Source organism: Anastrepha ludens, chromosome 5, assembly GCF_028408465.1.
Source record: "Anastrepha ludens isolate Willacy chromosome 5, idAnaLude1.1, whole genome shotgun sequence".
Taxonomy (NCBI): Eukaryota; Metazoa; Arthropoda; class Insecta; order Diptera; family Tephritidae; genus Anastrepha; species Anastrepha ludens.
The window spans coordinates 118,545,832-118,568,538 of NC_071501.1; the positions used below are offsets into that span (position 1 = coordinate 118,545,832).

The 22,707-nt window shown below is 34.5% G+C and overlaps 1 protein-coding gene across 4 annotated transcripts in view; it reads left to right on the forward strand.

Moving 5' to 3' along the window:
* Positions 1-22,707, forward strand: part of LOC128863763 (reticulon-1-A) — a 95,346-nt gene that overhangs the window by 48,077 nt on the left and 24,562 nt on the right. The window contains exons 1-2 of one of the 4 annotated variants that reach the window (XM_054103096.1): positions 9,246-9,326; positions 10,524-10,687. The exons of the other annotated variants lie outside the window; for them this stretch is intronic. Coding sequence (XP_053959071.1) covers positions 10,618-10,687 — 70 coding nt within the window. The 5' untranslated portion in view covers positions 9,246-9,326; positions 10,524-10,617. Of the gene's footprint in view, positions 1-9,245; positions 9,327-10,523; positions 10,688-22,707 lie in introns of those variants that run through there. 4 annotated transcript variants of the gene reach the window in all.

Genomic DNA, 22,707 nt, shown 5'->3' on the forward strand with positions numbered 1-22,707 from the left:
ACTTCAATAAAAAAAAGTTAAATTAAAAATACTTCATATATAAATAATATAATTAACTTAAAATTAGCTTGAGTATCTAGAAATGGGGGGAAAAAATCGAATTCAACATAAACATGTCCCATAACTTTTTTAAATTATTTGCTAGTAAACTACCAAATTATAATGATGCATTTCCCAAGCAGCGTTCGGAAGTTTGTCATCGTTGATATCTTCCGTTTGATTGAAAACCAGCACATAACTCAGCACTTTCTATCATAAAAGAAGAAAACAAATAAAGCAACTGTCAAAAATTGCTTTAAGATTGGAAAGACGAATAAGAAGCACTAAGCGTGTCGCCAATACGGGAGACAAATTCCCTTTTCTTTGTTCTCGCTGTCCTTCTCCTCCAAACAAAATGTTTCCCTTCCAAATGCATCCCTTTGTAAATGGGCACTTAGATGTTTGGCTGAGTTCCTGCTCTCATTTGTGATGAGCGTCTTTGATGTTGCAGTTTTAAACCGACTCCGAACGGCACATATACTTTTTATGAGGAGCTTTTTCATTGAGGAGGTTTGCCATTGACTGCCAAGGGGCGACCGCTATTAGAAACACTTTTTTTCATTTTGGTGTTTCATGTACGGACATCCGAACCTGCGTACTCCGATTGGTAGTCACACGCCAACCTATTCGGCTACGGCTGCCGCCAAAAAAAAATACAATAATATTATTATTGTTTGTTTAACCTCCGGTTTATGAGACACATAGTGCCAAAATCAATGATTTCCACTTTCGGGCGGCAGTCGGTTCTACTTTACCCGAACGACCCGGATTTATATCCAGCCAAGGACTGTCACTCCAGCAACATTCTCCGTACATGTAAGGCAAATGTTTATATTGCTACAACAACAAGGTGCGCTCGTTTGCTGCATAATTCCTGCGTCGCCAGGATCCTTTGGATCGTCCTCTGCTCCGGTAAACTTCTGGGTTCCACTCCACCATTGCTGGCATTTCTTGCGCTGGTTGTCTAATAGTATTTTCGATCCAGGTCCGCTTTCTCTTACGGATTTCAAAAATGATTGCGATCTAATCTCATCGTCTGTGCAATTCAATGGAGAAGAAATGCATAACATAGAATATATCAAAATGCATTTCAAACTCGAACGGAGCACATTAATTTGTAGTTCCTGTCCGCAGGTAACTTGGCAGAATCGTCAAATGCAAAGAATTAATTTTTGTTTTTAGAAAATTGGATTTTACTCAACAAGAGAAATTCTTATAAACATTTCATTACAAAATTTTCTGTTCATCATCAATAATTCTTTTCAACTTTAAACACTTCAATGCATAGTGGAATTTAAAACACTAATGCATAAACAATGTGTAACCTACAGTATGTGTTGAGCATAAAGTCCAATCCTGTCAGAAAATATTTACATAGATTTATTTTATTATTCCTCCATATCTGTCTTCAAATATAAAATACGGCAAACAATTGCATTCTTTCTTGCAACTCGTGATAAGAAACAAATAACCTCTGTAGTTTTAGATAGTGACTTTTTTTAGCTATTTATTTGCCACACTTCCTTGTTTTGTTGAGTAATTTACAGGCATATATATGTACATTTGACGGTAACGAATTTAGCACTCTCTGCCAAAACAGCATTCCCTCTATAGTTATTCTTCTTAATACAAGGGTTGTCTTTTATATTTTGCGCCCCGTAATGAAAACGCACTAGAATAATAATAATGAAAATGGCTGTATTGTTTTTCAAAATATTCTCCTTGTAAGCCGCTACACTTCTGCATTCGCTTGAACCTTTTTCCACAGCATTTTTCCTACTCAGAAATGGGTACCTCCAAAACGAGCTTTTCAAAGGCTTCAACAGCTTCTCCAGGCGTTGAAAAACGTTGACCTCGCATTTTATTTTTGATATTCGGAAATAAAAAGAAATCATTAGGTGTCAAATTAGGACTGCAAGGCGGATGATCCATTCATAGTGCTCAAATACTCTCTTCTGTGAGCCGATACGTCAGCGTTCGCATTGGCTTGGTGAAGGATGATTTGTCTTCGATGGTTGGTTTTCGTTAAAGCTCCGAAAACTTTTGGCAAACAAATGGTTGTGTACCATTCAGAAGTGATTGTTCAGTTGACTAGGTTTTTCGACAAAACACGCGTCCATTGGCTTTCAGGTGCCTCTTTCGCGAACAACTTTCGTTGGAATACGCTTTGTTTGGAACACCCATACTGTCGATTGCTGTTTTGTTTTCCGCTCATACGAGTATGCATAGATCCAAGATTCGTCACCTGTTACGATGTCACAGACGCGCTCTGTATCATCGAGGTTGAATTTCTTCAACATTTCTTTACACTAATCGACAGGAGTTTTGTTGCCTTTTTGGGGTAATTGTCAAATTATGCGGTATACAAGCAGAACAAATCTTCCAGACGACCAAATAAGCATGCGATATTAAATGTATGCTGCTATCACTAATGCCCAAGGATGCCTCTATCTCACGATATGCCACATGACATTCTTTCGTTATCAATTGACGCACCACATCGATTCTTTCTGACACAACAACGATTTTTGGACGAACTTCCACGAAATTCAACTTGCAGGGATTGACGTTCACGTTGGAATTCATTGTTTCACAGTGGCGAAAATATCGAATAACAGCTCATCACACGTAGTTTTTGAAGGTCCAAAATATACAGGGCAATGAAAAAATTTACTTAGATGCATAGCACAAGGCAAGAAACTTATTACAATAACGAATCAAACATTCTGGCTTCTGCTCGCCAAAGAGCACATACAAAAAAGTGATTAGTTTTTGGAAAAACATTTTGCGGGGTGCTGAATCGAAGTTCTGTCTTGTCCACCGAACAAATAGCCAGACTCACTTTACACACCAAACTTTTTTTCTGGCCTGATATAGCTTCAATTCATAAAACAAACAACCATATGTGCCAATATCTTTATAAATTCATCTCTAATAGACGAAATAATACCATATGTAGAAGAAAATTTGATCTTGCGATGACGTTTCGTGCATGAAAATGATGAAAAACACACTTGAAGCTTTTTAAAGTTTTGCTTAGAAGGGATACTATTGATGTCTCAACGGGACTTCTCTAAACCGGATTCCAATTTCTGCGATATTGAGCAACACTTTAAGGCAGTAAAATCCAGCAATTTGAATGGCTTGTGGACATAAATAGGTGATGCCTGGAATGCAATACTCAATGAGAGGCTTTTAAGAACGGCTTGTCACTGCTATGTGATACTGCCATTGAAAACAAAAGATTTCCAAATAAACATTAAGTTGTTTCGTGGGGAATTCGCTCTTATTTTCATTCGAATATATACAGGATACTCTTAAAAGTGCTAAATGTGTGTCCAGCTCCCACTGCTATTACTTTCATGCAAATGAGTTTTCTGAGAAAAGAAGGAATATATCAGGCCCCAAGGGTACTTGCTCCATACTTAGTAGTAGATAATAAATATTCAGTAAATAATTTTTCAAGAAAAATGTTATTAATCATTTAGTATACCAAGAAGAAAAACCATAGAGGGAATATTATCTCGGCACAGAGATCTAAATTCATGACCACCACTGTATTTGATATGCGCTTAACCTTGTTGGAAAAAAAGAAACGAATAGATTGCTTCTTAAAACATATTCTATATCTCAACTGCTAGACTCAGAACCAATAGTAAACACACCCACACATATTTATTTCTAACGATATATAAGTATGTATTTAGCTATTAGATGCATTTAAATGAAATCTACGTTCTCTACAGTTCGACCTCTCATTTTCTTCATATGTTATGTTCGTAACTCAGTTATTGCTGCTGCTGTGGTTGTCGTTGTTTCTCTTCTCATATTGCATCTCTACCTGGCCAGCTAACTGAAGCTGACTTATTGCTGTGATCAGGGCTGCCAGCCAGTAGTACCAAAATTAAAAAAAAAAATTAGAAAAAAATTTTTCAAATTTTTAAAATCCAAAGAAAAAATTATTATTTTTTCATTTCATAAAAAAAAATTGAAAAAAAGAAAAAAATATATTTTTTTTTTATTTTATAAAAATATTTAAAAATTTTATTTTCTTCTTTTATAAAAAAGTATATATATTTCGTTTTCATTGTTTTATAAAGAGAAAAAAATTATATTGTTTCCTTTTTGATTTTATAAAAATGTTAAAAATTATATATTATATTTTCATTTTTCATCGGTTTATAAAGAATGTGTTTGAAACCGGACCGGTTACCCAAGTAAACCAATAATTTTAGCACTGTGAAAAATAGCAATGCAAAGAATTCTACTCAAGCAAAATTAGCAAATCGTGGAATTCTATTTCCGAAATAGGCGTTCAGGGAAAAAGCATCCAATGGTTGAATATTATTCAGTGATATCACTCACTTCTAACTTAGCAAATATGTATTTAAATTAAAATTGTTGCATTTGGAGCCAGACTAATCCACGTCTTAGATCACGTGCATATACTTCCTCACATGAGTATTACTTTTTTGTGGGGATATGTGGCCTATGCTGAAAACCAACTACGATTAATTTAAACTCAAAACTCAACGCCTTATTAGCCAAATTAAGTTAGGCTGGAAACCTTAGCAGAAAGTTGGGCCAAACAGATGGTTTTCATAAGTCACAATCGAGGTCACCGTGTACCTGGAATTACTTGTATTTGAAGTTGTGTGCGTAATGCCTACAGACATATGAAAATATATACAGTATAGGTACAATAAGACATACAAAATCAGAAAAAAAACTTTCAACGCAAAAAACCGGAAACTATTTATTAAAAATTTTTAGAATATTTATTTATTTATTTAATTAATTACAATAATATTCTAAAAAATACAGTATTTCTTACAGACTCTGAAAACAGATTAACACTAAATAAATTAATCAAAGTAAAATTGAACTTATAATTAACTAGTTTCAATTGTAATGAGTGAAAGAAAAAGATAACATTTCTTATAATTTACAGAGGAAGATTATTAGATAATACTAAGAATTAGTTCAACAATACATAGGGCCAGGCCAGTATGATTTGAAAGCGAATTAAAATCACCCAGAGTTCTAGAAATCGGAGCACTAGAAGCATAATTAGTTCTTACCATCCCCAACCAGAAGAAATCAAGATTCCGTAAACTTCGCTGAGGAATATTGAAATTGATTTTCTCCAGTAGCGATGGGGAGTTAATAACCCCATTTATCAAATCGAATATATGTATGTATACTAGTAAGAGGGCATCTTTTTTCATAAAAAAAAAGAAAAGTTATTATTTTCCATCGGCATTATAAAGTTTATTATATTTTAAGACTTCCGCCAAAATACATAGTTCGGAAAAAAGTGAAGATTTAATTGAGCTGAACCGATTCGAGAGTACCTCCAAAGTCTCATTACCTATTTTAAAATTTTAAAACATGTTTATGCACACCTTTCAAGCTTAAGACTTCGGCCAAAATAGTTCAGAAAAAGGTGAAGATTCACGTGAGCTGAATCGATTTGAAAGTACTCGTACCTGAAAAAATTTCAGTATTTTGCTTCCGTTAATGAAATTTTTAACCACTGCAGACCTTTCAAGCTTAAAATTTTCTATCATCTGAGGCGATTTTTTGGGGAAAATATTTTTATATTGAGTGGTTATATTTATAAAATACTTTATTTTCGAAGATAATTTACAATCCGTCCAGCTTACGTAAATGTTCATTTGTTTCCAAAATATAACAAATTTTATAATTCTGAAGGAAAACCACTACACATAAGATTACAAAGTTTTTTGTGTTTCCAATATAAAATTTTAATTTTGCAAAAACAATGAAGAGCGAAAGTAGTTTCGTTGTTAAAAAGATTAAAAAATCTTCATCACATATATATATATATAATTATCCCGAACACCCTTTTTGGGTGTTTGGCCGAGCTCCTCCTTCTATTTGTGGTGTGCGTCTTAATGTTGTTCCACAAATGGAGGGACCTACAGTTTCAAGCCGACTCCGAACGGCAGATATTTTTATGAGGAGCTTTTTCATGGCAGAAATACACTCGGAGGTTTGCCATTGCCTGCCAAGGGGCGACCGCTATTAGAAAAATATTTTGTTAATTTTGGTGTTTCACCGATATTCGAACCAACGTTCTCTCTGTGAACTCCGAAACGGCGGCCGCGTCACATCATCACATATCCTTACTAAAATGTTGAAAGCCAATTTGGGAAAGCAAAATATTGCGAATTTCGGTAGAAACTACGAAAACGGCAGCTCTGGATTGCGGTGATTTCATTATGGACAATACCTCATTATTGGCGCTCAGGGCTGCCTGCAATTTACTGCTGCACATGGCTTGCCTCTCATCTGCTCTCTGTACAAGCGATGGACACATGTATACATGTGCGTGTATATTAAGAACCGGCCAGCATGGTTGGCTTCCCTGGTTAGACACGATAATGGCTGGCTGCCTACTTGATGTTCTCAGACCTGCATATGTATGTATGGATGTGCATATGTGTGGTATTTGTAAGTAAATGCAGGTATATACTGTTTACATTTGCAATTACAACTAACCTCTTTGTTTATATTACAAATGTGGAAAAAATTGATGGAAAAAAATCAGCAATGCCATGTTGTATTTTACTATTTTTCACTGTTTTTCTTTGGCTTATTAAGTGCTGATCTATTATAGTGATCATGCATTGTACGTATGTACATATTATTATTATTTTTTTATATATGTATGTATACGATTTTTACGCTACATCTCTATGCCTATGCCCTTACTTGCTGCTTGCTTTTGTTCATTTTCATTGCTGATCTTTGTGGTGGACACGCACACATGTACGAAAAATTATTTTAAATCAATTGTAATGGCGAACAGAATTAAGGTACAGTCAGACTTGGCAAGAAAGGTGTTTTTCCTTTGCTCCCGAAAATGTGTAATTTCCCCGCTTGAGGAACAGAAATATAATTTCGGAAAATTCTTCAGCAAGAAAACTTGCATAGTCTAATTGCAATTAACAAAAAGTGGATCAGTTTGTTAAAATTTCTCTGTTTTCCTTTCTACAGAAAGTAACAACACTGACATTGTGACACAATGACATTATTACCAAATTAATATGGAATATTTAAAAAATATTGCATAAAATCCTTCAGATATGCTTAAAAAAATTGGCCTTGGCGTTCATGATTTAAGTTGCCTAATAAAGGGTGGTTAAGTTTTAAGGGCCGGTGTTGATTTTAAATAAAATAAATTTTGTTTAGGAAATTATTGTCATTTCTCTTTATTATAATTATATTGGTATGGCTCAATTACGTATGGAACAAAATATCGGCCAAATGACCGCCGCGGCCTCGGCGGCACACCTCCATCCGATGGTTCAAATTTTCGATGACGCTGAGGAATTATCTCATCCTTTAGCTTTTGAATTGTTGCTGGCTTATACACCTTTTCTTTCAAATAACCCCAAAGAAACAAGTCCAACGGTGTCGTTGACGTTTAGGTGTGGTTCACATTCAACATCGTCCCTTGAAATTTTGTGTATAAAAAAATGTATATTAGGTAAAAAAAAATTAATAAAATAAAATAAATATTAAGTTAAATATTAATAAAATAATAATAAATAAATTTTCTTTAACCGAATATCTAATTAAGTTTAAATTATTAAAAGAAAAAATTACGAATATGCTCAGTGGCATTCAAAATAATAGCAGCGCGACCGATTTTTTTCTTTTTTTTATAAAATTATGGTTCATATTGCAATAAAAACATTTTAAGTTGAAAAAATTCAACAAATTTGTATCAATAATTCTAGCTTTTAGAAAAATTCTAGGTATGCAATTTTCTATCCCATTCAATTTTGGTGCAGTACTGTGTCAAAATTCGCGTTGATTTTTTATATTATTTTTATTTTTTTTTTTTTTTTTTTTTTTTGTTGACGGTGTTATGCAGTTTCTTTCTTAAAACGAATGCTCAAAACTTTTTCACTTTCTCAAAATTCTAACTGAAGAGGTACAAATCTTTGAGTTTTTTTAAGTTCTAAAATTTTGTACAAAATCGATGAGTCAAATTTTTGACTACTTTCCTGATAAATCTGAATAATAAATCTAAATGAACCCAATCAGCAAAAATGCGACGCAAACGATGGTCATTTGGTTACAATTCTTGCACGAGCTGAGTTTTGTAGGCACGTAAGTCAAGATGCTTACTTGAAATTTTTCACATAGTCGAAGGGCAAATTGAGAATGACAACGGTCCGACATTTCGGCGCCTTTTTCAATACTTCGCTCAATGAACTTCGTAAATTTCCACAATTTCGAAGCTTTGTTCTGACGTTAAACGATTCATGATGACTTGCCAAACCTTCTTCTTCTTAATTGGCGCTATAACCGCTTACGCGATTTTGGCCGAGATTAACAAAGCGCGCCAGTCGTTTCTTTCTCGTGCTAACCGGCGCCAATTGGACACACCAAGTGAAGCCAAGTCCTTCTCCACCTGATCTTTCCAAACCTTACTAAACAAAAATGTCAACACACTTTGCTATTGTCGGCTGTCAAACCATAGTTATCTATATCGATAGTTCTCATGCAGCCAAAAAAAAAACACCCGATATAACGTTGATTGTCACACGCTTACAGCTCTTGCCCTACTGCACCTTTTCACATAAAAAAGCAAGGTGCGCCCAGATATCTCATCAACGAAGGCCAATATAGATAGACCCGGCCGAATAATTATGATCTCTATTTTTATCATGCGATACAACTATTTTGACCCGAATCACCTACTTTGTGATTAAGAAATCATGTCTATTCATAGCACTTGCTCTGAAGAATCCTCCGTTTACACAGCCGATATTTACTATGAAAAAGTGCTAGCTGTCATTCTATGAATAGCCAGAAAATTGTTTCAGTAAGCTAATCTGCTAAAAATAAACCTTTTTCTGCTTACGAAAAGTGCTTCATATATGACAACTTGCTTTGCAAAATTTTTCTGTATGACATGCTTGCTGAAAGCCTTTTTGTTTGTCACGTGTGACGGCACCTTTAAAATTTAACTAGCTGCACTGCGAACGCCAAAAAGTTATCATCACGTTGTGGCCGCCACCGTTCGTCGGGGCGACGCTAGTGTACCTACCTACCTCCCTGTCGCTGTCACTGTCACTGAATGATTGTCGCCCCTATTTTGTTGTTGTTTTTCAAACAGCTTCTCAATTCTGTAACCAACCCCTGAGAGTCGGCCTGTCTCGTTTTGTTGTTGCATACAAGTTGCTAGTGTGTGTCGATCTTTGTCTGGTTAAAGTTTGCATTCTAGTCGTCAGCTGTGCGCGATACATGTAAGATTCATTTTTCGAGTGCCTTATATTTAATGCGACTGTGTTTTTAGTGATTTCAATTGATTTGTTGTAATTTGATAAAATTAAAAAAAAAAACCAAAAATTCAGTAATGATAAACGCTTTTTTTTGTCTAAAATAGCGGGTTGGTCGATGGGAGACGTGTGTAAATCGCGTAAAGAGTGCACCCAATAATTTCATAAAAAAAAATAATAAAATGTTACTTAAAAATCATGTATTTTTATAATATCATACAAATAAGAGTCTAATTGGATGGGAGTATCCGAAAACTGATCATTTCCAACGTGTTTCTATGCGGTTTTCGCATAGCTAAAAATTATTTGTCAAATTCGCTTGTGTCTATTTTAGAAAAACGTCTCCTCTTTGTTGTTGGAATAATTTATGCGATTTCCGTGCGAATTGTATATTTCATATTGTGCTCGCATTGTTTTCTTCTTCAATGCAAAATAGTGTAGTGTGTACGGGCCGTTTTTAATATAGATCGAGCCAAGCGAATCCGTTCACCATTGCCCTTTAGTCTGCCACAATTCGAAACGAAGGTGTACGCACGCACGCACGCATGGTCACATATTTTGTAAGGTTAACCATCCATGTATGATTTTCGAATATTTAAGTAATAGGTAAAGTATTTAAGAAAGAAATCAAAATATGTACGTAATCGAGTACAGTTCGGATGCGTTATTTGCAAGTCATTTCTGTTTCGAAAATATACTTCAAATGAAATTTTACGTTTCTCTTCATTCTGTGGTCGCACCCTATGTGACTTATTCCACATTAGCGCTCCCTGTAAATATGCTTCTTTACTTTTTATTATACAACCCACGCCCACGTCTCATCGTCCAACCCCGTTTGTTGGTAGGACCTATTTAGTTATCCGCAAGCCTCTGACGTCACGTAACGTAATTTAGGTAGCACGATAACGTTTCCATGCAGCAAAGTGACAATGTCGTTTGCACTTTGCTTTATCATCAGCCCGTAGATCGGTCTTTATCTTACCGTCGCTGCCTGGCGAGTTGATAAAGAAATGCGTTCGTCGGTGCCGCGCTGTCGTCGCGTTTACTAATTCTTGCGTTGGAAAAATCATTCTTACTTTCAGTTTTTAAAATCTATTCAACGCCCGCAGTTGCAATTCGCATATTTATACAAAATTAATTTTTAAACGAATTTGTGTTTTTCAGTTTTTCAAATTTTATCGGTGCCAAACTAATTTAGAATTAAAATTAAAAAAGTGAGAGTGGAATAACAAAAATTTTCAAAAATACATTAACTGCCATGGAACACGTACAGAGTTTGTTGCAAACGCTCTCCGAATTGAAGGATTTGCCGCTTAATCGCGAATCTTGTAAGTATTTCTGCCTCGTGTGCAAGAAGCAAAATACCGAATTTTTCCTATCATTGAACTATTTCAAGGCTCTACTTGTACTACGTTTTGCGTGCAACCCTGTCGCAATGAGCTACGCATGCATGCTCGATTGATGTGCACCAGAGGCAGGTGCATCATTTTTACTGGGTTTCATCAGCTGTTGCCCTTTTACTGCTTCAATGTGAGGTGGTGACATTTTCCTTTTTCTCTTACATTTTTTGGTGCAATTGGCGTTGAGCGCATCTTCGCTCTCTCGATGGCGTGCGCTTCAAATAGTGGCATTTCACTCTCACAACAAGTTTGATCGCAACACGTTGCATTTGAAAGGTTGCAGTTACGTGCAAAATTAGAAAGAATTAGCGCGATTGAAATTTTTAGAAATCGCGGGGGTTTCTTTATGCAATAAGGTCGATTTATCAAGTAAAAAGTTCCAGCCGTTTTAATAGGCTCCAATTATCTATTTTTGGTATTTTTGTTTTTGGTTATTGCAACTATTTATCTGACGATATTTCACCTTCAATTAGAAGTCATCTTCAAGCTGCACCTGGTCGAACAGCCATGAGTTCACAAAAGAAAATACAAACACACTTCTTAAAAATATGTTTATAAATACTGTACAAACTTCGAACATTCAAATTTTCATGTTTTTAAAAGATTTAAAATCACTGAGCTTTAATTGTAGTCAACGTCTAAATGCAGCAAAAAATCGCATATTCCTTTAAATGCCGAATCCCCAAGCAATTGTTATTGTATAAATCATCTCTTTCAGAGCAGAGTTTATCTCAGTTGCACTAGCTTAACTGAAAATGTTATCTTAACAGTGATAGCCGAACTGTTAAATGTAAACATTCGCATGTAAGGATTTAAGGGGCAGCCAGAGCTCTAACACGATGTACAGAGGTGTGTCAAACAGTAGACCTTTAATAAACTTTAAGTGGTTTTGAAGCAATCAGCTGATTTGCCGACATTTCCGGTTCTATGGTAGCAGTTTGTGTGTACGAAAAAAGTCAAGTTGTGTTGGTAATATGCGAAATAAAAGGAACGCAGCCACCGTTCATGTTACTTCGTTACCGTCTGATTCATACTTGGAGCTCAACTAAATAACTAAAAGAGGGAACTTTAGTGTAACTTTTATTTCAAAAATTACCATTCCCTTTCTCTTTAACGAATTCATGAACGAAATAAAAACTCTATATAGAAATAACGAATGCCAAAAAGCAATCCAAATGCATCAAACTGCCAGATAACTCTTTTAAAAAAAAAAAAAACAAACTTCTCTGTTACCCAACTCTGCTCAGAAAATCTCGAAAACAAAATAATATTAATAATAATAATAAAAAATACATAATTTTATCTGTTTAAGTGGACTTTAATGCGCTAGAATTACTTCATATTTTTGAAACTTAACAGAACTCCTAACTTCATGGTGGAAATAGGCCATAACTCTCCCTCTCACTCTCTCTCTCTCTCTCTCTCTGCCATTCAATGCATGTGCCCTCCTTATTGCTCTTCACTGTAATTTGAAAATAAATTACAAATAATTCGTCAGATGAAAAATTAAATACAAATTATTTGTATTAAAAATATGTAAATTTGGCATAAAGTCAAATTATGTCATCAAACAGTAAAAGGCCAAATACGGCACGACAAACTACGGTGTGGCAACAATTAGAAATGAAATAAATAAATAATAAAATATGGCAGAGCACACATAATTGAAGTGAACTTGTCAAATAAAAGGTGAATATAATTTACAGTTTTTACTAATTGCTGGCACTGATTCATGTGCAAATTGACGATATTAAAATGTTTTAAGAGGTGGGGAAACCGCGCTCTCGCAGCCGAAAATTTCGACCATTTATTTTGAGACCGGAAAAGAGAGATGAAGATATTATTAAATAGATATTTTAATTTTATCCAAAATGGCGATGAAAGAGCCAATCTTGGAAGTAGCTTTTTTTTAACTTTTTCAGGAGTGAGAAAATTTTGTCGTAAAGTGTAAGATCTGAAATAATAAACAAATAATTTTATATTTCATTACTATTGCCTTTCGAAATGTAATAAATGGGAATTTTTAAATCAGTTTTTATAAAAATGTTGCACTTTTGAAAAAAACGTTTCTATATTTGGCCAAAAAGCCAGATGTAATTAGAGAGTAGCTTAAGAGGCGCAGTACAAAAGGCTTGACGCTGCTTTAGACGAAGTGCGTTCCTCTTGTATTTTTTGTGGAGAACGGGGTAGAATTTCAAAGAAATGTTTCCTTTTTTTTTGCGTACGAGAGGGAAAGTGATATTAATTTTATGTAGAATTATTTAAACAATTTATTTTAAAAATATCACCGCTGTGTAATAAAAGTTAAATAAATTACTAATAATTAATATCTTTATTTTATTATATCTTTTATTTATAATTAAATCAATTACTACTAATAACAAATAACACTGTGTTACAGGGTTTTTGTATTTTTACTGCCTTTCTGCATACAATATTGTGAGACATTTGTGGTGTATTAGACACACGAGGTGTGTTCAAAAAGTATCTCGAATTTTGTGTTTTTTCAAAAATTATTTATTTATTCATTAATATCTATTTTGTCCCCTCCAAAGTAATCCCCATGCGATATTATGCACTTGTGCCAACGTTTTTTCCAATCTTCGAAGCACTTCAAAAAATCATTTTTTTTATCCTGTTCAGCTCCTCCTTCGATGCCGTCTTTATCTCCTCAATCGTAGCGTAGCGTCGTCCTTTCATGGGTCTCTTCAGTTTCGGGAACAAGAAAAAGTCACAGGGGGGCCAGGTCTGGGGAATACGGTGGCTGTGGCATCATTAATGTGTTGTTTTTGGCCAAAAAGATATCGTGATGCAAGAGCCAATTTTTGTTCTTCCACAAATCCGCTTGCAGGTAATATTCCTTATTGACCGTTTTACCCTGTGGCAAGAACTCATGATGCACAACGCCCCTGCAATCGAAGAAAACGGTAAGCAAAACTTTTACATTCGACCGAACTTGGCGCGCTTTTTACGGTCTTGGTTCGTGCGGCAGCTTCCATTGATATGATTGAGCTTTGGTTTCCACGCCACCGTAAGCCCACGATTCGTCACCCGTTATGACCCTCTGGACCAAATTTGGGTCGTCACGGACAGAGTCCAACATCTCATTAGCAATGTTCATGCGATGCAATGTTCATACGATGCTCGAAATTGAGCAGTTTTGGTACGAATTTTGCGACGACCCGTCTCATGCCCAAATCATTAAAAAAATCGAATAGCACGAGCCAATCGATATATCTAGGTCCTCAGCAACTTCTCGTCGGTCTTCTGAGAACATTTTGTTAAACCGATAAACGTTGCTTTGGTCCAAAGTAGCTTCTCCGTATGACACAGTCAATATTCGGAATGCATCCGCGCACTTAATTTCGTTTTTCGCACAAAATTTGATACAGGTTCTTTGATCCCATCTTTTTGAGTAGGTAAAAATCGAAGACGAGCCGAAACAAGTACAAGCAAAGCAGCTGTCAACAATTTACTGAACATTCAAAATGGCCGAACTCGTCGGCATGAGTGAGAGACATGAGTACCAACATATCGCCAAAAAAAATCGAAATTCGAATATACGTTTTTGAACACACCTCGTGTAACTATTTAATGGGAATCGAAATCTGGAATAAGAAATTATTTCCTAAGTCTAGCGAATAAAATACAAAAATCAAACGTCACTCTTAGCATCGATAAAAGTTGTATGGGGCTATTAATTATTTAAAAGGAATGTCGATCGATAAGAATTTAATTTGTTTTACTGAAATAAATAGTTTATTATTTTTGGTTTTTTGTTTTTTATTAAAACAGCTGCATCTACTATTTGTATTCAAGTGTTTTGAAAATGAAAGAATATTTTCTCATTCTTCGTGAAAAGTGAGAATAAAGAAAATTCTTTATTTCTTTATTTATTTATTTAAGAAATGAGACTGCATCTCTAAAACTGACTGGAACCCAACTTTATAAGGCGTTTTTCAATAGGTGCGATTCAACTTTTTTCCGATAGGGAGGGCGAACGACGCAAAATTTTTTATTTTTCGCTTGTCTTTTGTAAACTTCATTAGTATACATTTCATCATGGAACGCTACACACTTGAGCAACGATTGCAAATCGTGCAATTTTTTTATGAAAATAATCGTTCTGTTGCTGCTACTTTAAGAGCATTACGGCCATTTTACGGTCCATTTAACAAGCCGTCCCGTTTTGGGGTTATGTGAAGTCATTGGTCTACAGTAACAAGCCGGCGACGACTTGTGAGCTCAAAGCCAATATTGAACGCGAAATCGCTGGAATTTCGGCCGATTTATGCAAAAGAGTGGTCGAAAATTGGGTTCAACGATTGGACTTCGTAAAACGTGCACGCGGTGGTCATGCGAAAGAAATCGAATTCCATACTTAAATGTATATGTTCAAACTCGATAATAAAAAAAAGAATTAGTTAAAAAAGTCAAACCGTTTGTGTTTTATTCAAAAAAGTTCAAAAGTTGAAGCGCTCTTACTGAAAAACGCTTTACAAACAGCACAGAAATTGAATTAGGTCTTTGGATTTATTTTGATATCGAAATAATTTTGCATATCAATTTTTGTTGTGCGTCGTTATTATTGACCGGCTATGCTCATTTTAAGCACTAACCTTAATTGTAACTAGCGTAACGCAAATACAGCTGCGGCCACTGAAATGTAGATACCCAAAAAATCATGCCTTTTACTATTGCTTCAACGAACTGTTTGGCGTTAGAGTTTCTATGTATATACAGTCAACGTCAAAAGAAAGTGTACACCACATATTGTTAAATTTTCATTATTTATTTATTTTATAATTTGAATTATTTTTTTTATAATAATATAGTTCATACTACAATAAAAGCCATGTAAACCAAAATTTCGAACTTTTTATAAAATTTCTAAAAATTCAAAAAAATTCCATCAAAATTTCAACTTTTACTTAGAATTTTTGGAAACATTTCTGGTATGCAGTTTTATAGATCGTTGAATTTTGGTGCAAGTTTCAAGTGGCTCAAAAATTGCGCTCATGTTTGAAAATTGTTTCTGCTGAAAATGTTGGTTGTTTTCTATCATATAAATAAATGTGGAGTAGGCGTTAAAGGGGGAAAATACACAAGGCCGTGACGGAAAAAATTCACAAAAATCAGTGTAATTTTGTCCCTATAGTACTTGACTCTTACACTTTACTGTACCAAAAGTTAATAAACTATAAAATGGCATACTTGAAATTTTTTCAAAAATTCTGAGTAAAAAGTTTGTTATTTAAAATGTTTATGAAAATTTGGCACAGAGTTCGAAACTTTGCTTTATACGAATGCGAATTTTGGGAAACTTTTTATGTGGAAAAAGTTGTCCAGCTTCATTTGAAAAAAGGAATTAAAAAAAAAAAAAATACCAGTCTAACGGTTAGACGCGATAGAAGTGAAACCTTCCGTAAAACAAACTGAGAGAGAATGAGACGAAAGCAGCATTAGGAGCGGGATAATTATATGTATATAAAAATACGGACGCAATACAGCACACGCGGTTGCTATTATGAGCGTCGAAACGCGTATAATACACAGACGTACTAACATACACGCAAACATTCGTAGGACGCTTGGTTTGAATTTTTTATAATATACATATGTATGTATGCTATACTATGGCCTAGCCTATGTACGTACATACATATTTGTGTTCTGAACTTCCAGCAAAACAATCCCTACAAGACAGAGCTGAGCACTTTTGACAAAAATTCCAACACATTTACAAGTATTTTATTAGTCTCCAATACATGCTCATTATCAGAGTAGCATATACAACATTTTTTAATGGGGAAATCAAATATTTCATTTGATATTCTTTTCCCCTGTTCGGTGTGACTTCTATCTCTCTTTTACCAATAGCAATTTTATATAAGTGAAAACTTATCTACTGTACTTTAAACGCCAAGGCATCAGAGTTGATTAATTTTAACGAAATAATGTGGCTGCTCTGAAAACAGTTCTAGTGTGAGATTTAGCTGCTTTTTTTCATACTTGTTATAGCCGAGCGAGTAGATGCTTGGTTAAGACTTGAAAATTTGTAAGTTCGAATCTCAGTGGATGGAACACCGGATTGGAGTGGAAAATTTTTTTTTAATGATAACAAAAAAATATTGAAAATTCGTGAGTTCGAATCTCAATGAAAACACAATAATATAAATTTTATAATTTCTAAATAAAACATTTTATGTAAACTCCGCAGTCTAATTACTTTTTAACGAATATGAGGAGCTTTTGTCATCAGTGTTGATTAATTTTAAGGAAATAATGTGGTGCTCTGAAAAAAGTTCTAGTGTGAAATTTAACTGTAATTGTTGTATAGTTGTTATAGCCGAGCGAGTAGATTCTTGGTTAAGACTTCAAAATTTGTGAGTTCGAATCTCAGTGGACGAAACACCGAATTGGTGTGTACAAGTTTTTTAATGTAAACAAAAAAATATTCAAAATTCGTGAGTTCGAATCTCAATGAAAAATATAAATTTTATAATTTCTAAATAAAACAATTTAACGAAACTCATCAGCCTGATTACTTTTTAATGAGGAGTTATTGAGGAGTTTGTGCTGATTACTTTTTGATGACGAAAATGAGTAGTTTTAGAGCAGAGTAGATATATTTTTCAGTTATAAGAAATTGCTATTGGTAAAAGAGAGATAGAATATCACACCGACAAGGGGAAACTATCAGAACTTTCCCATGGCTAGAACAAAATTGTGTAGTTGGATGATGATAGCGATGATGATAATATGAGTGCTAATATGATTGTCATCTGTCTTGTAGGGTATGCTTATTAATATACACATATGCATCTACATACAACCGCACACACAGGCCACTCACTTTATTCCTGTAAATGCGTATGTCGTCCAAAGCTAAAATTCTATGCCTAGCGACTACAAGAACAAAATGCATTAATAGGCGCAGGCGTAGCGGCCATCATCCTAGTTGCCATAGCGCTGAACAGTCGCGGCGGCGCCGAACAGTTTCAACTATTGTACTGTGCAACAAAAACTTATCATCAAAAAATTGATTTATAAATTCGAGCTCATAGTTCTAAGAGCAAGTACTTTCATTCATAAAACGAGCCGCCCATATGCTAATTTTCTCGACAATTCGAAAATAGTCAATATTGGAATATTTCGCGTAGAATTATTTGCCAATATTCAATTTTTGTCAAGACGAGTGCCCGCGGCTCCGTAAATATGTTTGCACCCATATATGTATGTAAATATATGTTTCTAAATGCTCGACAACCGCAGCTGCCTGTTCAAGGTTACTGTACATTAGGCCGGGTCGATTTGTGGGAAGGCAAAAAAATCGCCCATTGCTCTGTGAAAATCATATTCTAGGGATCAGAATAAGACATTTTGCCGAAGGAACCATACCTCTAAAACGATTTCTGATGTCCCCCAATATGGGTCGAACTTTTTAGTTTCTTTTCTATAACTCACATTCATTCATTTACATATGTTCTGACTAAATAAATTTCTTAAGAGAAAAAATAGATAATATTATAAATAAATAAAAATAAAGAAAAAGCATAGCCATTTAGCTGATTTTTTCATGTAAAGGACAAAAATGGTGATATTTTGAAATTGGGGGACATCAGAATTCGTTGTAGAGGTATGGTTCCTTCGGCAAAGTTTCTTATTTTGATCCCTAGAATACGATTTTCATAGAGCAATGAGCGATTTTTAAATCGACCCGCCCTACTGTACATGCAATGCTGTGCCTATGAATGCGCGCTGGATTTCTTGAGAAATTTTACCGTATGTTTTGCTGTGGCGAGGCACATATGTACATACACACAACATATATACATATATCCGCATATATACATACATATATAAATTCACAAATTTAAATTTGCTTATGCCATCCTTCTGTGTGCCTGGTAATGAAGCATTTTCTATACATACATATATATACGTATATCTTTTTTCTTCTTCTTTTTGGTGTCGCTTTTTCGTTTCATCGAGTCTCAAATCACTCCCCTAAAGAAGTTTTCACTTCAAAAACAACAAAATAAATAGTTGGCGCGAACTCTTCTGTTATGTGTTTATCCAAGCTGCTCCTCCTATTTGTGGTGTGCGAGAAATACACTCGGAGGTTTGCCATTGCCTGGTGAGTGGCGACCGAACGAAACACTTTTTCTACATGTTATTTGGTGTTCATGCATGCAGCGAGTCTGCTCACTCTCACTCATACCCGAATGGTAGTTACGCATCAACCTATTCCGGCTACGGCGGCCGCCGAATCATCAATCAATGAACATTTTTAGCCACTACTTTCTTATGCTCGTACTAGAATTGAACTGGCTGTAAAAATGCATGCTAACATTTTTTTCTGAATATTTCTAAAAAAAAAATGGAAATTTTATGAAAATTCACACAAAATTTAAATCATTGCTTAATAAGGTTTTGTTTCTCGAGTGAATTAAACTTTTATAACAAATTTTAGTTTTCGTATTTTTATATTGTCAGCTCAAGGTCTGTTTAACAGTGAATCAAGATTTGAAATTATTTTGATGCATTTCAACCGGTTTCGGTTGAAACCATTTCTCCTATTTTACTATATCAACAATTGTCACCTTACAGTTGTACTGTTAGAAACTTCGTAATAGCAGTAGTAGTGCATGCATCAAATATATAACGACAGAAATCGCATTCCTCTCTTGCAGCACATTTTTTTAACATTGCCTATTTATCGAAATAAAAGCCAAGCAAAGCCATTTTGCAAGCACTGTGCCTGTTCAGGAGAAACGCGCTGTTCATTAACTTACATGATTTATTCATATGTATTGTCAATATGTACGCGCTACGTAGCAGCAATCATCGTAGTGTGAAACCACCCCAACACTGTATCCAAACCTTACAAATAGACACTCACACACTTGATTATGATGTCATTTTTAGAAAATGTTGAACAAACTTTTTAGGCGTTATACCCAAAATAATAACTGAAACGCAATAACTTTTATTTAACGTAATTTCTATGGATGGCTGTGTGAAGGTTTAATGCTGTGAAGTTAATGAGCAGTGAATACAAATTCTTAATTGCTTATTTATTTGAGGATGTTCAATAGGGGTATTCAGATCGAATGCGGTAACACTACAATTCGGTATTCGGTAAGCTTTCTTTTCTGTACGCACTTATTTTTCTCACTTTTTCGGTAATGAGCGATTCGATGTCAAGTGTTCCAAGTTACTCTAAGAATTATTTTATTTTTAGGTTTAAGTTGAATAGGAAGTAAAGTGGAACAATTTTGAAAGTATTTATTAATTATGTGAATTTATGCAATGCTGAAAATGTGGGTAAAAAGTTTTTAAAGAGAAATACATAACTTCTTTTCAGTGTTGCAAGTTTTTAATTTTGTTTTTTTTTTTTTTAATTTTTGCAAATGGCATTAAATCTTCCGATAGAGTGTTTACTTTTGTGTCACCTTGTACTTAAACAAAAATTGTTTTTGGGGAAAAAGTTTTATTTGATCATTTTTAATAAGAAGAAAACTGAAAGAATTTTGAAAAACATTTAATAACTTTGAGAGTTTATTCGATCTTCTTCTTCTTAATTGGCGCTATAGCCGAGTTTGGCCGAGTTTAACAAAGCGCGCCACTCGTTTCTTTCTCGTGCTAACCGGCGCCAATTGGACACACCAAGTGAAGCCAAGTCCTTCTCCACCTGATCTTTCTAACGCAGAGGATGCTTTCCTCTTCTCTACTACCACCAGCTGGTACCGCATCGAATACTTTCAGAGCCGGAGCGTTTGGAGTTTATTCAATCAATGTTAAAAAAAGTCCTGGTAAAGATACCTTAGCATCTTTTCAAGATTACAAAATATTTTTTTTTTAATTTTTACAAATGACAATATAAAACTCGGCAAGCAACATTGGAATGTATTTCTGCTATGAAAAAGTGACTCATCAGAAATCATCTGCTGTACAGAGGTGGTATAAAACTGTAGGTCCTCCAACAACATCAAGACGCACACCACAAATAGGAGAAGGAGCTCGGCCAAACACCCAAAAAGGGTGTACGCGCCAATTATATAGCATATATTTATAATATAAAACTTTCGATAGGGTGACTAATTTTGTTTAGCAAAAAAAAAAAACATTTTTTTTTAATTTCTAGAGAAAAAGTTTTATTTTATCATTTTTTAAAAAACGCCTCTCAGATTTTTTTCTTATTTTTTTATTAACATCGACGATTCCATCGATTTGCAAATAGCGTATATATATCCGGCCAAAGACTGTCACTCCAGCAGCATTTTCCCGTACAAGCATGCGAAATCTTTATACTAGTACAACACCAACAACAGTATTTTTCACTGATTTCCTGTATTTAATTGAATATAAATCGAAAAGTTTAAGAAATCCATTACCACGGGGCATAGTCACAGCGATTAACAGAAAAATATTAGAAAAAAAATCCGCGGAATTTTTTTTAAATGAGGAAATTTTTTGTTGTTTTTTTTTACAAAAAAATATTTTTATTTTCAAAAATGAAAAAAAAAAAAAAATAGAAAAACTTGGAACAAAAAAGTTAAATTTTTGCCTCAATGATTAATAAAAAAAATTAATATTTTGTTCGAAAAAATATTTAAAAAAATTCGAACAATGTTTTACTGCTATCACCTTGCATGAAATCGCTTTGGTACTCCCGAATACTGTTTTTATTATATAATTATAACTCGATCTGAAACCGCCAATGTAAAAAACTCTCCGTGATTTCAATGCCGAATTACTTATTTTACTATATTAAAAGTGTTGTTGTTCAGCATCGACTTTCAGATTGAAATGCTCTTGAACTTCGTGTTCTATACTAGTGTGTGTGAGTGTGTGTGTGCATATATTAATGTAATGTGCACATAAGTACTAAAAATACTAATTATTTGTATGTACGATGTAAACAAGAACAAACTTCCACTAGATAACCGCTGCCATTAACCTCTGCGGCAATTGAATGCTTGCAGCTACTCTTTGTTGTATAGACAGCAGTAATCATTACATCGATCCAAGAGTCCACATCAGTGCTGGGCGTTCATTGACCGTTCAGTTGTGGTCAGCCTGAAGCAGAAAGGCCTATTTTTATACCCACTTACAGATGTGTGCATGAATGTATGTATATAGTATATTTGTGTGCAGATACCCATACCTTGCACTGCACACACAAACCACATCAAATGGCGTTAACAGTACTTTTACGTGACGATGTCATTTTGTGTGGTAATTGTCACATTCTACTTAAATTCTTCACAATTTTTAAGCCAGTCCAGCAGCATGCGACGCTGCTGTTACTTTAGGCGATGAGAAAATTATCGACGTATTATTTGAAATTTGTTTCTTTCTTCTGAAATACGTTTTTGCCTTCCGATTTTAGGATTATAAATTGAAATTAAAACACGCAAATGTGGGTAAGATTTTGAAGAAAATGTAAGTATTAGATTTTTGCAGTGTTAGAAAGTTTCCTTGCATTATTGATCTCGAAGATAAGACCACCATGAGATGCTTATCTCCAAAGCTGGTTGTTGTGGCTGGTTTATTTGTTTATACCAATAATTTAAGTCGTGTCACAGAAAAGAGATATCTATTACATGATTCAGGATACCGAGGGGCAGTTCCATTTTCGGAGAAAAGTTTTCATCTCCCACATCGTTGAAAAAATGCACAGGTTCGCGGGCAATATGATATTTAGCACCTTTCTGCTTAAAAAAAGCTCATAAAGCGCATATCCACGATTTTTTTTTCTAAAAGAAAAGGGGGAAACGATTCTGTTGAAAAAAAATTAACTTAATTTTTAATTTAATGCGTATTTTTTCTAGTTATGTATGGTGCATTTTTTTATGATTAAATAGAAGAAGTAAATTTCTTCGGCCTCAGTGGATTTTCTTTTCTGAATTTATAACTAATTACAAATAGTATTGAAAGTA